Source organism: Erinaceus europaeus, chromosome 10 (assembly GCF_950295315.1).
Source record: "Erinaceus europaeus chromosome 10, mEriEur2.1, whole genome shotgun sequence".
NCBI lineage: Eukaryota > Metazoa > Chordata > Mammalia > Eulipotyphla > Erinaceidae > Erinaceus > Erinaceus europaeus.
Window position 1 is genome coordinate 119,287,368 of NC_080171.1, and position 13,499 is coordinate 119,300,866.

Genomic DNA, 13,499 nt, shown 5'->3' on the forward strand with positions numbered 1-13,499 from the left:
AGGTGCCAGAGAGAGAGGGGGAGGGAAGGAGAGAGAGTGAGAGAGAGAGTGAGAGAGAGTGAGTGAGAGAGAGAGAGAGAGAGAGAGAGAGAGAGAGAGAGAGAGAATTTGCCTCCAGAGTTATTGCTGGGGCTCGGATGCCAGAAAGAGAGAAAGACTGGGGAGAGGAGGATGGGGGAAGGGGAGAGAGAGGGAGAGGGAGAGGGAGAGAGAGAGAGAGAATTTGCCTCCAGGGTTACTGCTAGGGCTCCGTTGCCAGAAAGAGAGGCGGAGGGAAGGAGAGAGAGAGAGAGGGAGAGAGGGAGAGAGGGAGAGAGGGAGAGAGGGAGAGAGGGAGAGAGGGAGAGAGGGAGAGAGAGAGAGAGAGAGAGAGAGAGAGAGAGAGAGAGAGAGAATTTGCCTCCAGGGTTATTGCTGGGGCTTGGATGCCAGAAAGATGGGGGGGGATGCGGGAGGGGGAGAGGGGGATAGGGGAGAGGGGGAGAAGAGGAGAGGGGGAGAGGGGGAGAAGGGGAGAGGGGGAGAGGGAGAGAGGAGGAGAGGGGGAGAGGGAGAGAAGGGGAGGGGGGTGAGGGAGAGAGGGAGAGAAGGGGAGAGGGAGAGAGGGTGAGAGAGAGAATTTGCCTCCAGGGTTATTGCTGGGGCTCGGTGCCAACACTACAAATCCTGCTGCTGGCGGCTAGTTATATTGAGTAGCACAGAGAGAAGTTGAGAGGGGCTGGGGAGGTAAGAGAGGGAGAGACACAGAGACACTTGCAGACCTGCTTTGCTGCTTGTGAAGTGACCCCCTGCAGGTGGGGAGCAGGGTCTGGAACCTGGATTCTTACGCGGGTCCTTGTGCTTAGTACTATGTGCACTTAACCGGGTGTGCCACCACCCAGATCCCAAGTAGAACTTTTTTTCCTTTTCAGTTTGGTAGACATACTGTGACACATCACTAAGGAGACAAACGCTTGTACACTGTGTTTCCACAAACTCTATTTCCAAATAAACATCTTTCTTAACTTCTACGACTTTCTCATCGCTTGTTTTGTTAAGCCAGTTTCAACTGGTGGGTTAGCTACATAGCATCACCAAGGAAAACATTCAGGTGAAAGTGTTTTGAAAAGCATACAAGGCTCTACTCAGTGCCTGTCAACCTGGTTGCTCATTAAAATAATCAAGGTACTAATATCATTGGCATCTGTGTCTCATCCTAAGAAATTTGATTAAATCAGTTTGGGGGGAGCTTAGGCATGCTTTGAAAAGATTTATGTCTTGAGCTGGGTGGTGTGTTGAGCACACACATTACAAATGCACAAAGACCCAGGTTCGAGACCTCTCCCCACCTTGACAAATGGTGAAACAGGCCTGCAAGTGTCTCTCTAGCACTCCCTCCCCTCTCAACTGCTATCTGTTCTAATAAAAAAAAAAAAAAGAAAGAAAAACAAATAAATAAAAAGGAGAACAAAGTGGCCACAGTGATAGCCCTGCTGGTAATAATAACAATAATAAATTTATTTATTTATAACAAGAGAACCTGATAATTTCTCTGGCAGCACAGGCAGTGTCAAAGTCTGAACTCAGGACATCATACTTGCAAGTCCTGTGGACTGCCACTGTGCCACTTCCTGGGCCATGAGGCCTATTTTTGTAAAAATTCCTCAAGAGATTCTCAACATGAGATCTATGTAGGGAACATGGCTCTGTTACAGAAGTTTTGTTTCTCAGAACCTGTTAAAAGTATAGGCCTGGACACCATACTTTGGAGATGCTGGCCCCAATATGGTTCTCCTAATAGAAACATTCCAAGGCCAAGTGTAAAAACCTCTTAGGAAAAGGGAAACAAACACCGGAACAAGATAAGCACACCTTTGGACCTGCTGAACTAATTTCCAATAGGATCATCTGCAAGTGTGCTAGCACTACCTTTGTAAAGGTGTGTGTGGCGGGGAGGCGATTTGTAGCATCTGCTGATACCTGTAAAGCGAACACTTAGACACTGGATGGAACCCACAGCACATCAGCCAGCTCAGAAAGTTGCCCCCACTCCCAACTTGACAATGGATTCTCTAGAGCTGGTAGAGGCTTAGTAAATTCAGCCAGGTGTTTTTCTTGGGAGAGAGTGTGTTGCTGAAGCAAGCCAGCCCGGCAAGAGCCTCCGAAATTTTAACAACATGAGTGAGTTGGGGGTTTCATACAAAGCAGCAGGGAGTCGGGTGGTAGCGCAGTGGGTTAAGCGCCCATGGCACATAGTGCAAGGACCAGCATAAGGATCCCAGTTCAAGCCCCCGGCTCCCCACCTGCAGGGGAGTCGCTTCACAGACGGTGAAGCAGGTCTGCAGGTGTCTGTCTTTCTCTCCCCCTCTCTGTCCTCTCCTCCTCTCTCCATTTCTCTTTGTCCTATCCAACAACGACAACAATAATAACAAAAAATATATAATTAAAACCATACAAAGCAGCAATCCCTGTCTCAAATGCAAAGATGTGCATATCTCATTTTCTGCAAGGCAAACCAGACTCTCAATGACCATCCATCACCTGCTGTCAACCAGAGCATTCTTCTCCATGGAGAGTGACACAAGGGTACCGTGCATGCCCAGGGGAGACCAGCATTCCAGCGGGGCACTTACAAGCAGTGCACGACGGTGCGGCCTTCACCACCGTTGTATTCTTCCTGCCATTTGTCCACTTGGCGAATGAGCTTCAAGAAGGAGCGCTTGGACACTGGGGTGTCCCGGTACATCGGCCAGCCCAGGAACTGGAACTGCTGCACCATCCGATATCCATCTTGGGGCTGCAGACAGGCAGGCAGCAAAGCAAGGAATGAAAGGAAACCAGGCATTATCTACTGGATTGAACTCCGGTGGGCAGATTCCGCCTCTTCAGTCTTCTCATCAAAGCGGGACAATATTAGAGGAGAGGCCTGCGTATGAGTAATGAAGGAAGCCTCTACTGGTGAAGACTCATGATTTTTAATGTTGAGCTGTTATATATATGTGTGTGTGTATATATATATATATATATCTCAAGCAGGTGTTTCAAATGACAGACCAGGCTAATAAAAATGAAGCAGAATGCACATCATCTCGCAGAAGCTAAGTGGGAAATGACACACCCCATAAGCGCTGACCATGCCGTGCAGTCAGTGGTCAGATAGTTTTACTCACAAATTACAGACAAATGCAAGATTGAATTACAATTTAGAGAGGTTTGCGTGAGCTCTGGGTGATAGAGATTGCTGTGCTTCTTGTGAGTATCATACAGTTTTGCCTATTGGTGTGACTTTTGCTAAGATATCAATCAATGGCTAATTAATCTTTAAGTCACAAATACCTGGAATTGCAGGCTTTAAGATTAAGTGTGAGAGGGAGCTGGGCAGTGGCGCAGCGGGTTAAGCGCAGGTGGCGCAAAGCGATGATGGACCGGCGTAAGGATGCCAGTTCCAGCCCCCGGCTCCCCACCTGTAGGAGACTCGCTTCACAGGTGGTGAAGCAGGTCTGCAGGTGTCTGTCTTTCTCTCCCCGTCTCTGTCTTCCCCTCCTCTCTCCATGTCTCTCTGTCCTATCCAACAACGATGACATCAATAACAACAACAATAACTACAACAATAAAACAACAAGGGCAACAAAAGGGAATAAATAAATAAAATAAATATTAAAAAAAAAAAGATGAAGTGTGAGGAAAGCAGTCATGGTTTCAGGCTGACCATGGCTAACTCACTAGACTAAATCTCCCCTGGCCTTCAGCCGCATCTGACACAGGAACATTCTTGCGGACACATCTCCTCCACTGAGCTGATCCTTCACCTGTGTCCACCTTCCCTCTCTGTCCTGGCCTCCCTTTCTTCAGGTCTCTAGTTGATGGGATCCCCCAGACTTAGTCTTTGGGTCCTTTTCTTTGTCTCTCACTTGGTGATTTCATTCTGCCTCACAGTTCAGATATCACAGTGAGTCATCAATTTCTATCTAGCTTCAGACCCCTCTCCTGAACGTCACAGATGGAAAGGCCTATTTCCACTTGCATGTACGGCGATGATTTCACCTCTGATACATTTCACACTGAATTCCTGAATATCTTTTTATGCACAATCTCCAGCTCCAAATAGTTCTGTTACACTGATGGGTTCTCCTAATTTGGCTAGTGTCAATTCCATCTTTTATTTATTTATTTATTTGCCACAACTGTTATCACGGGGGCTCAGTGCCTGTATGACAATTCCAATATTATCAGTGGCCATTTTCCTTTTATTTTTTTTTAATTATCTTTATTTATTTGTTGGATAGAGACAGCCAGAAATTGAGAGGATGGAGACAGAGAGGGAGAGAGCCAGAGAGACACCTGCCGCATTACTTGACCACTTGTGAAGCTTTTTCCCTGCAGGTGAGGACCAGGGATTTAAACCCAGGTCCTTGTGCCTTGTTACATGTGTACTCAACCAGGTGTGCCACCAGCTGGTCCCCTCCAGTGACCATTTCCCTGATCCCTTCCTCCCTTCGTTCCTCCCTCTCTTCCTTCCTCCAGACAGAGACAGAGAGCAACAGAGAGGTAGAAAGAGAGAGAGAAGAAAGTGTAGCCTTGCTCCACCACTTTTGAAGCCCAAGTCTTTGCACATAGGAATGTGTTTGCCACTGCCCAGCCTCACACTGGACTGGAATAGTGAGATGTTGGGGGTCCAACATCTCAGCCACTTCTACTGGCTCTGCTGTTAGAATGTGTCAGAATCTCTACCTCGCTCTTCCTCCAGAGAACGCTACCAGACTTATCCTGACATTGTCATTTCTTCACTTGAATTACAGTAATAGCTTCTTAAAGTCTCTCCTTAGAGACTATTCTCAGACATAGAAGCTTGGGTGATCCTTTCCAAAGGTAAATTATACGAAGTGATTCTTCTCCTCAGAATCCTATCATGACTCCTTGTTTTTTTTTCTTTTTGTTTTCAGAGGAAAATCCCAAATCTTAGCAGTGGTATTCAAGGCCCTACACAATCTCTGTACTCAAATCTTACCACTGATCCATATTCCTGGTTCTCTACACAATTTAGTTTCCCCTATCCTTAACTCCACCCTCAGCCCTTGGCCGCTTTGATTCTCTGTGAGCTTTCAGGTACTAACATCTCTGTTTATTCCAGTCACGTTAGATTCTTCACTGCTCCTGGACTCACAGACGAACAAAAACATTATGGCCTTTGTTTATTATTATTATTATTATTATTATTATTATTATTATTATTATTATTATTATTTTATCTCCAGGGTTATCACTGGGGCTTGGTGCTGGCACTACAAATCCATGGCTCCTGGCTGATATTTTTTCTCCATTTTATTGGATAGGACAGAAAGAAATTGAGAGAGGACAGGAAGATAGATAGATAGATAGATAGATAGAGATACCTGCAGACTCGCTTTACTGCTTGTGAAGTGTTCCCATTGCAGGTGGGGAGCTGGGGCTCAAACCTGGATCCCTGCACAAGTCCACTGTGCCTAGTACCATGTGCTTTTAGGTGCACCACTGCCCAGGCCTCTCTCCCTGCATGGCCCTTGCAGTGCCTATTACTTCCATCTGAAAGCTGTCTTCACAGAGAGCCTCATGATCTCTCCCTTAGCTCAGCCAGGTCTTTGCTCACACAGCACATCTATTTAAGGCAGACACCTGCCTCCCTTCTGTGATACCTTAGTGAAAACACCCCACTTCTTTTCCTCCTAGTATATTTGCGATTTTCTATTATCTGCTGTTCATCTTCTGCCACTGGAAGGCACGTTCCCCAGGTTCAGGGGACCATGCTTTGCTTGTAGATGGATTCTAGACTCCTGGATTAGTGACACAGTGTGGCTCTCTAAATACATATGCAACAAATGGGAAAATAAAGGAAAACACAACATAAGCAATGTCGGCCCTGGTTCTTACCCTGGCTGCATTGTAGATGCGGAATATCCTGCTGATGATATCCTCTTCTAAATCAGCAGAAACAAACTCCACCTGGATGGGGCCATGTCTGTGTACTCCGTTCTCTGGCCAGTACTGAGGACACAACTGAATTCAAAACACAGAAACACACAGTTCAGTTATGCAAATACATTTAGTCCTTCAGTAATTATTTAAAAAAACATTTTCTTGGGGAAATAATGATTGACAAGCTAAGTCATTGTCACATGGTGGGTACAGTCTCTCATCTTTCAGTGATGGGTGTCAACACACCGACCCCACCACCAACTCAGGCCTTCCTCCTCCACTGTGCATGGTGTCCCCAGTGTCCTCTCAGCCCCCCCCCCCCCCCCCGCTCCCTCATATTCCCGACATTGCTGCAATGGACTATGGATAGTCTAAGCTTCACCCTGTGTTGACTTTTCCTCTTTTGTTTCTTAGATTCAACCTGTAAGTGAGACCTGGCATTGACCCTTCTGCTCCAGACTGAGCTTCAGTAATTCTTAACACTTTATCAGCACACTCCATTCCTTTCTTTTCTTCTTTCTTTACAGCAAGGAGACTTCAGGACTTTGTTGCTGCTGGCTATTTGCTTAATTCCTTCTAGTATGTATATGATTTTAAATTGTTATATGAGAGAGAGAGGGAGAGGGAGAGGGAGAGAGGAAGGACAAGCCAGGTATCACTGCAATCCATGTGATGCTGAAGCTCAAACTTGGGATCCTGTGCTTGGAAACCCAACACATGGGATGGCGGGATGGTGGGCCTCATCCTTGACAGTCTACTGCTTTACCACTTCCTGAGCTGCTTATTTTATTTTATTTTTGATCACTTTACTGAGTGATTTATAGAAGTGCTGTCACAGGGGCATGGCACCACAGCTCCTCATGATAGGAGTTAGCATACCTCCTTCTCCACCAAACCATCATCCTCATTCACCATAAGGAACTGGATGGATGTCCGTCCCCCCTTTGCTTCCTTAGCCCAGCGCAGCTCCCCTCCCACCCCTCCCCCCACAACCCAAGTCCCTGGAGCTCCTGCTATGGACCACAGTCCATTAACTTTAACCTGCATTTTCTTTTCCTTTGTTTCTTAAGACTCCCCACAGAAAGCATCTCTTTAAGCCATGAGCAATTCAACTTTCTGAGGGAGTCAGGTGGATGTAGGTCAACTCAGCCCTTTGCCGGATTTCTTTTGCATGCTGAAAGGGACTCTGATCAGTCCCTTGGGATGATGCAAGGAGCTGCCATTATGAAAGCTAAGATCCTTCAGCTGGCAGACAAGCCTGGTAACTCCAACCTCCATTCTCTCCTGTCTGGGCTTGTATTGTAATCTGTAATCACTTTGGGGAATTAGGACTATTTTGTAACAAGATACTGAGAACAGTGTCGGGTTGCATGTTCATGCTCTGGTTCAGACTCTCCCAGCTCAGACCTAAAAATCTGAGGTAATAAGAGTAAATGCTTTACTGGGTAGTTTAGAAGTGACTTTAATTAGAAGCTCATTTTCCTAGTGCCTCAAACTTTAGGTGTTGATGGCACTGAGTAACTCATGAGAGCTTTTGCATGAATGTGACACTGCTCTGTGTTGGGGGAGTGGTCTTAGACATGATGGTTCATGAAAGGGGGCATTTTTCTTTTTTTATAAGTGATTCAATATTAATTTACAAAGTTGCATGCCAACAGGGATACAATTCCATGCCGTTCCCACCACCAGAGTTCCCCAGATTTCTCCATTATAGGCCACAGCGGTTTTCCCAGGGCTGCAGACATGGGTTAACCATCGTCTCTACAGCTGTCTGTCTACATTTGTACAGAACTGCCTCCTCTTTCTTCCAGGTCCAGTCCTCTCTTCCCCTCCCAGCCACACATGACCCTATTACTTCATCCAAATATCTCTTCTCTTTTTGCCCTCTCTCTCCAGGTGCTGATGGAGAGCTGGAGTTGATTCTTATTCTCTTCCTCCTATGACTTCTCTGCTGGGAGTATCAATCAGTTGTTTTGGGGATGCAGAAGGTAGGAGTTCTGGCTTCTGTAACTGCTTCTCCACCGGACTGGGAATGACAGTCTCTTTGCATGACCATTATGCTATCTACCCCTCGCTTTCCACTGGACTTGGGCATCGGCAGGCTGACCCATACCAAAGGGGGCATTTTATTTAGTTTCTGCCCCATAAAAATACTAAACTTAGAGACAGGTAAGAAGAACCTCCAGGATCTTTTCTCCTAAAAAAAAAAAAAAAAAAAAAAAAAAACCTTTCCTAAAGTCCTAAGACCCTAGTAGGCATTTGAAGCCCGAAGCTAAACTTCTATTGGGATTTAGTTCTTAGTGAAATTTTTGGGAGTGGTGTTTAACTTTTGTCTTGCTGATTTACATGAGGGACAGATAGTGTGTTATAAGAGGGAACCGCTTCATTATTTTATAACCAACTCTAGTGGGTCAAGAACAGGTGAAAAACATATCTGAATGATGTACCAGAAAAGGAGTATCTATGATGGAATTTTCTTCCTTTAAAAAAATTTTTTTTTTCTTGATGGCTTTGGTTTTTCAGAGGATCTAAAAATCTCTCTGGTCACAGGTTGCAAAGGTTCATTTATATCCAAGACTGGAAGGTAGTTTTCACTGAGAATTGGGTCAACTGGACTAACAATTTCTCTCTTGCTATCATAAAGTGAAGGTTTGGACTTTCTGATCAAGAATACTGAGACGATTCCATGTGAGTCAAGTCTAAAACAGTCTCAAAATGATCATTAGATACTTTAAAACAGTGCGTCTATAATGGTTTTATTTCTTAACCAGCTCTTGCTGGTGCCAGTCATAAAGCTGTCTCAGACTGTGATATGCTGATGTCACATTTCTTCTTGATACACAGGTTGACCTATTGTTAAAATTAACAGGCATTATGGCGGGATGGTAATTAAAGTGGGATTATGGTAAATGTCCTAATATGCACAGTTGAACTGTTTTTGCCAATTTTTCTTCTTCTGACCATGCTAGCCTGACTTTGTCTGCTCTTTCTGCTCAAACTCTGATAAAAAGCTTGTCATTTACACCAGAGAAATATGAACGACCCAGGCTGGCACTTGGCTCTTGGCACACTGCAGTCTACACTCTGCCCAAGTAAACTGGGTAGAAAATGGCTTAAATGGTGCATAACACATCTGTGAACCAGACCTATAAATACTTAAAAGAGTTGAGTGCTATTCTGGTACAATTGCAAAGCCTTTAAGTTCACATGTTCAGTTTAATATCCCTGAAAGACTGAATCCCCGAAGTCTCCTTTCTCTCATGCTGAAAATCAGTCGTCTGCTAAATGGAATCTCTGTCTCTCCTGCTACTTATCTACTAGTCAAGTCTTGGCTTTTTTCCTTTTTTTTTTTTTTTTAAGTCCAAACAGTTCAGGTTTACAATGTAGTTTTTGAATTCAAAACACTGTTGTTCATATCAAGAGAACACACATAGTGTTCCTCACTGTTATGAACAAAAATGAGTAAACCAGGATATATAAACATTACTATTAGGTAGGAATGATTCACAAGAGGGGACAAGTCCCATTATGTTTGTCTATGATGCAGATGTTCTGAATGAGTGACAGGTGACCATGGCACGATAGGTTAGAAAATCAGGATCTTTGGTCTTGGTTTAAGGTGTATTTCTGAAGCTCCCTGAACTGTGGTGTCTGTTTTTGATAACAGCAGTATTCTGTAGAAAGATCAATGGAAAAGACTTCTAAGATAATGTAAGCTTCTTATGCAAAATGGACTGTATGAACATAAGGATTATCATTATTATTTCATTAACTAGCTTTCAGGTTAGAAACTTAGTAATAAAATGGAGTGCTCAAGCATAAAAACAACAATACAGGACTGAAGTGAGTATCTATGGAATTTATGGGAGAATGATGGCAATAAAATAGATTTTAGGAAAGAAAAATCTTGCCCAATTTTGGTTGATACAGTAATTTAGACTATTAAAAAAAACCTTTTATCTCTCCTAGATAGGAGAGTAACTCAGTTCCAGAACAAATATATTATTTTTTAATATTCTAAGCATACTTTATTTTTTCATTTTCCCCTTCACTTGATTGGGGCTGGGTAATGGTTGACAGTATAGCTGTAGACATGTAGGTATAATTTCTCATCTCTCCCTCATAGGTGTCTACAAAAGACACTCTCCCTACCCCTTGCACCAAGACCCCAATGCCCCTCCATTCATATGAAGGTCAAATTCCCCATAATGCTCTTGGCCTAGCCAAACTCTAAAGCAATGAGACTTGCTCCCACAGGGTCACTGTGCTAATGTTCTCTCAACAAGGTCCCTGGAGAAAATGTTTCTTATCTCATGACCAATACTGAATCATCACTATCGAATTCTTTCTCTTTTTAAAATATTTATTTATTTATTTATTTATTTATTCCCTTTTGTTGCCCTTGCTGTTTTTTATTGTTGTAGTTATTATTGATGCCATTGTTGTTGGATAAGGACAGAGAGAAATGGAGAGAGGAGGGGAAGACAGAGAGGGGGAGAGAAAGACAGACACCTGCAGACCTGCTTCACCACCTGTGAACTGACTCCCCTGCAGGTGGGGCCGGGGGCTTGAACCGGGATCCTTACGCGGGTCCTTGCGCTTTGCTCCACATGTGCTTAACCCACTGCGCCACCGCTAGACTCCCCTATTCTTTCTCTTTCTATGTTTAAACGAACTATGCAAAAACTCCATGCATCATTCTGTGCTTCTCTTATTTTCAACTCCCAGTTTTATTTCTATTTAATATATTTACCAAATTGTTGACAAAATCATCATCCCTTTAAATTGCTGCTTGGTCTCCGCTGTCCCCCTCTCTTCCCCCAACCCAGGAGACTCTTATGCTGCCTGGAGGTGAGCTTCAGGAGGGACCAGTCCACATCAGACATAGATGCCCTCTCTTCACGGCCCTCTCGATTGCTTACTTGGCTTCCTTTTCTGTGACATCCCCAGCCTGTTGAGTTCTGTGTTACTTCTCCCTCCAGCCTTTGAAAGCATCCCAGTTTTTGACCTTGTCTTGCCCTGCCACTTGTACTGTTTGTGATTTTGGCTTGCCTTTTTGGTTTCAGACCAACCCCTGGTCCGAATCCCTGAGTGCCCTGTGATTTTGACTTGGGCATCGACAACTCTAGTTTGTGAGCTGGCACTGGGGCTAGCAGTTTGCCACGTGCAAGCAAAGCAAACACAGCTCTGACCCTGTCTGGGCCAGAAGTCTGGATGTTCATGTGCCAACATCTCCCAAGTCTCACCTGAGCGGGATCCACATCGTTGAGCATAACTACAGATGTGCAGTGGTAATCCAGGACCAGTCTCCAGAAATCTTTGACTGTGTTTGGCAAAGGATGCTGTGTGACTATAAAAGCTGAAGGCTGTTTATAGCTCTGAAAAGATAAACAAACAAACAGAAGATCCACATATATCCAGGAAATCATGAAGTGAGGAAGTTAAGGTGTATAGTACTTGCGGAAATCTGGGAAACAAAACTTCAAGCTTACCTGAGTAATTATGACAAAATATTCTTACTCTGATACTAAGAAAACTCAAAAAAAAAAGTATCGCTAATCTTTTTCCCTTAAATATTTCTGGCAAAAAGACATTATCATCTCCGTACATAATTACTTTGATGGGAAAAATGCGACTTTACTTTGAAAAGTTTCTGTAATTAAACTAGTTCTGCTTCTCCTGAACTCTGTTCACTTGTCATTTGTATGTGTGGTGGTGGTTACTTATTCCTGCCATAAAAGGATACACATGCTTTTTACAGCTCTAGAGAGAGCTTCAAACAAGTTTAAGTACCTTTTAACTGATATCACAACAGTGGAATTAAAATTTCCGTATCAGCCCTGAAAATATCCATTCACTTTTCCCATCAATTGAATAGCAAACGTTCATTCAGCTAGAAGTAAGTAGACTGACAGGAGGTAATGAGTTGTGTACTATCTGTACTGACAGGCAATTTTTCCCCCATGTTAATTACCATCTAAATGAGGAGGAAAAGGAACTAAAATAATGTTGCAAACCACATTATCCCACTTCACTGCCTTAGTGACTTAATAGCTGTCTCTTGCTCTCTGGCCAGCAGGTTAAAAATTTAAGAGCTCAGAGAGTAACTGGGCCATGTTTCATTTGTCAATACTTCCAGACCAGTGGTCCCCAGGAGACCGAGAACGTGGCCCTGACACACACACACACACACACACACACACACACACACACACACACACATACACACACACACACACACAAAAACATAACGTGGGATCTGAAAAACATCACTGAGTAGAGTATTTGCATTAAAACAGGGAGGGCAGATCAGCAGAAAGAAGACCATCTTTCTAGGCACGCCCCCTTGAGGATAAGCTCCCTGCGAGAAGGCTTACATCCATGAGGGCAGCATTGATGTAGTTACTACTCTCCCCATCGATGGTGATGAGGAAGGGCAGACAGCGGTCCGGGGGCAGGATGTCCATACACCGGTTTTTCTCATGGTTTCGGGGCAGAAGCGCGATGCTGCAGTCTTCCACACGTAGGGTGGGCGTCACCATGTTCAGAGTCTATGTGATAGAAGAGAAGACACATGGACAAGAGCATGCTGGTCAACACACTGTTTCATGCTCAGGCTTCAGAAGACCAAGGTAGGCTTCCCGCCCCCCCACTCTTTTTACCCTCACGGAACAGTTACGTCTTCTCTCCTAGGGATTTTGTTCATAAATCATGTCCCTGAGATAGAAGTCACTATGGATTTGTAGGGTTAAGTGTCATCACGTCTGACTTACGTTGGACAATTTGGCACTTGGGAATAAGAGGCTGGGTAGAGTCCCGGCCTGGGATCGAGCACGTCTAGATCAGACAGGTGGGGAGTTCTTACTGGACCAGCATGCACCTGGCTTGTTTTGGCTGCACCCATGTGACAGTGCAGGGCCAACGGTGGACTGCTTTCATGGAATAGGAAGTGGCTTGGTCAGACTACTGGGTGTAGTAATAAGATATAATCAAGATAAACTAACCAGGTTATTGGACCCCAAGGAAACACTGGAAATGTATGTACACACTGTTGGAGGCCATGGTGCGCTGAACCTCAGGGCATCTAGTGGGTAGAGGTCAGGATGCTTTTTAAAAAAAACTGTTATCAGGGTTATTGCAGGGGATTGGTGCCTGCATTACAAAGTCACCACTCCTGGTGGTCATTTTTTTTTTTTCATTTTTGCTTTTCTTTTTTAAAATGATTTAAAAAAATTAATTATCTTTATTTATTTGATAGAGACAGCCAGAAATCGAGAGGAAAGGGGGTGATAGAGAGGGAAAGAGACAGAGAGACGCCTGCAACACTCTTCACCACTTGCAAAGCTTTTCCCCTGCAAGTGGGGACCGGGGACTCCAACCTGGGTCCTTGAGCATTGTAACATGTGCGCTCAACCAGGTGAGGCACCACCTGGCCCCCCTTTTATGCTTTTCTTTTTACTTGATAGGACAGAGAGAAACGGGGGTGGGGTGGGGGGTAATACAGAGGGAGAAAGAGACACCTGCAGCCCCGCTTCACTGCTCATGAAGCTTCCTCCCCCTTCCATAAG

General features: G+C 44.4%; 1 protein-coding gene across 8 annotated transcripts in view; it reads right to left on the reverse strand.

Annotated features, from left to right (window-relative positions):
- Window positions 1-13,499, reverse strand: part of PTPRM (protein tyrosine phosphatase receptor type M) — a 770,521-nt gene that overhangs the window by 16,495 nt on the left and 740,527 nt on the right. For all 8 annotated transcript variants that reach the window (XM_007517155.3, XM_060200700.1, XM_060200698.1 and 5 more), the window contains 4 exons: window positions 12,309-12,482; window positions 11,178-11,309; window positions 5,887-6,012; window positions 2,613-2,776 (listed from right to left, as the gene is read on the reverse strand). In XM_007517155.3, the coding sequence (XP_007517217.1) occupies window positions 2,613-2,776; window positions 5,887-6,012; window positions 11,178-11,309; window positions 12,309-12,482 (596 nt within the window). The remainder of the gene's footprint in view (window positions 1-2,612; window positions 2,777-5,886; window positions 6,013-11,177; window positions 11,310-12,308; window positions 12,483-13,499) is intronic.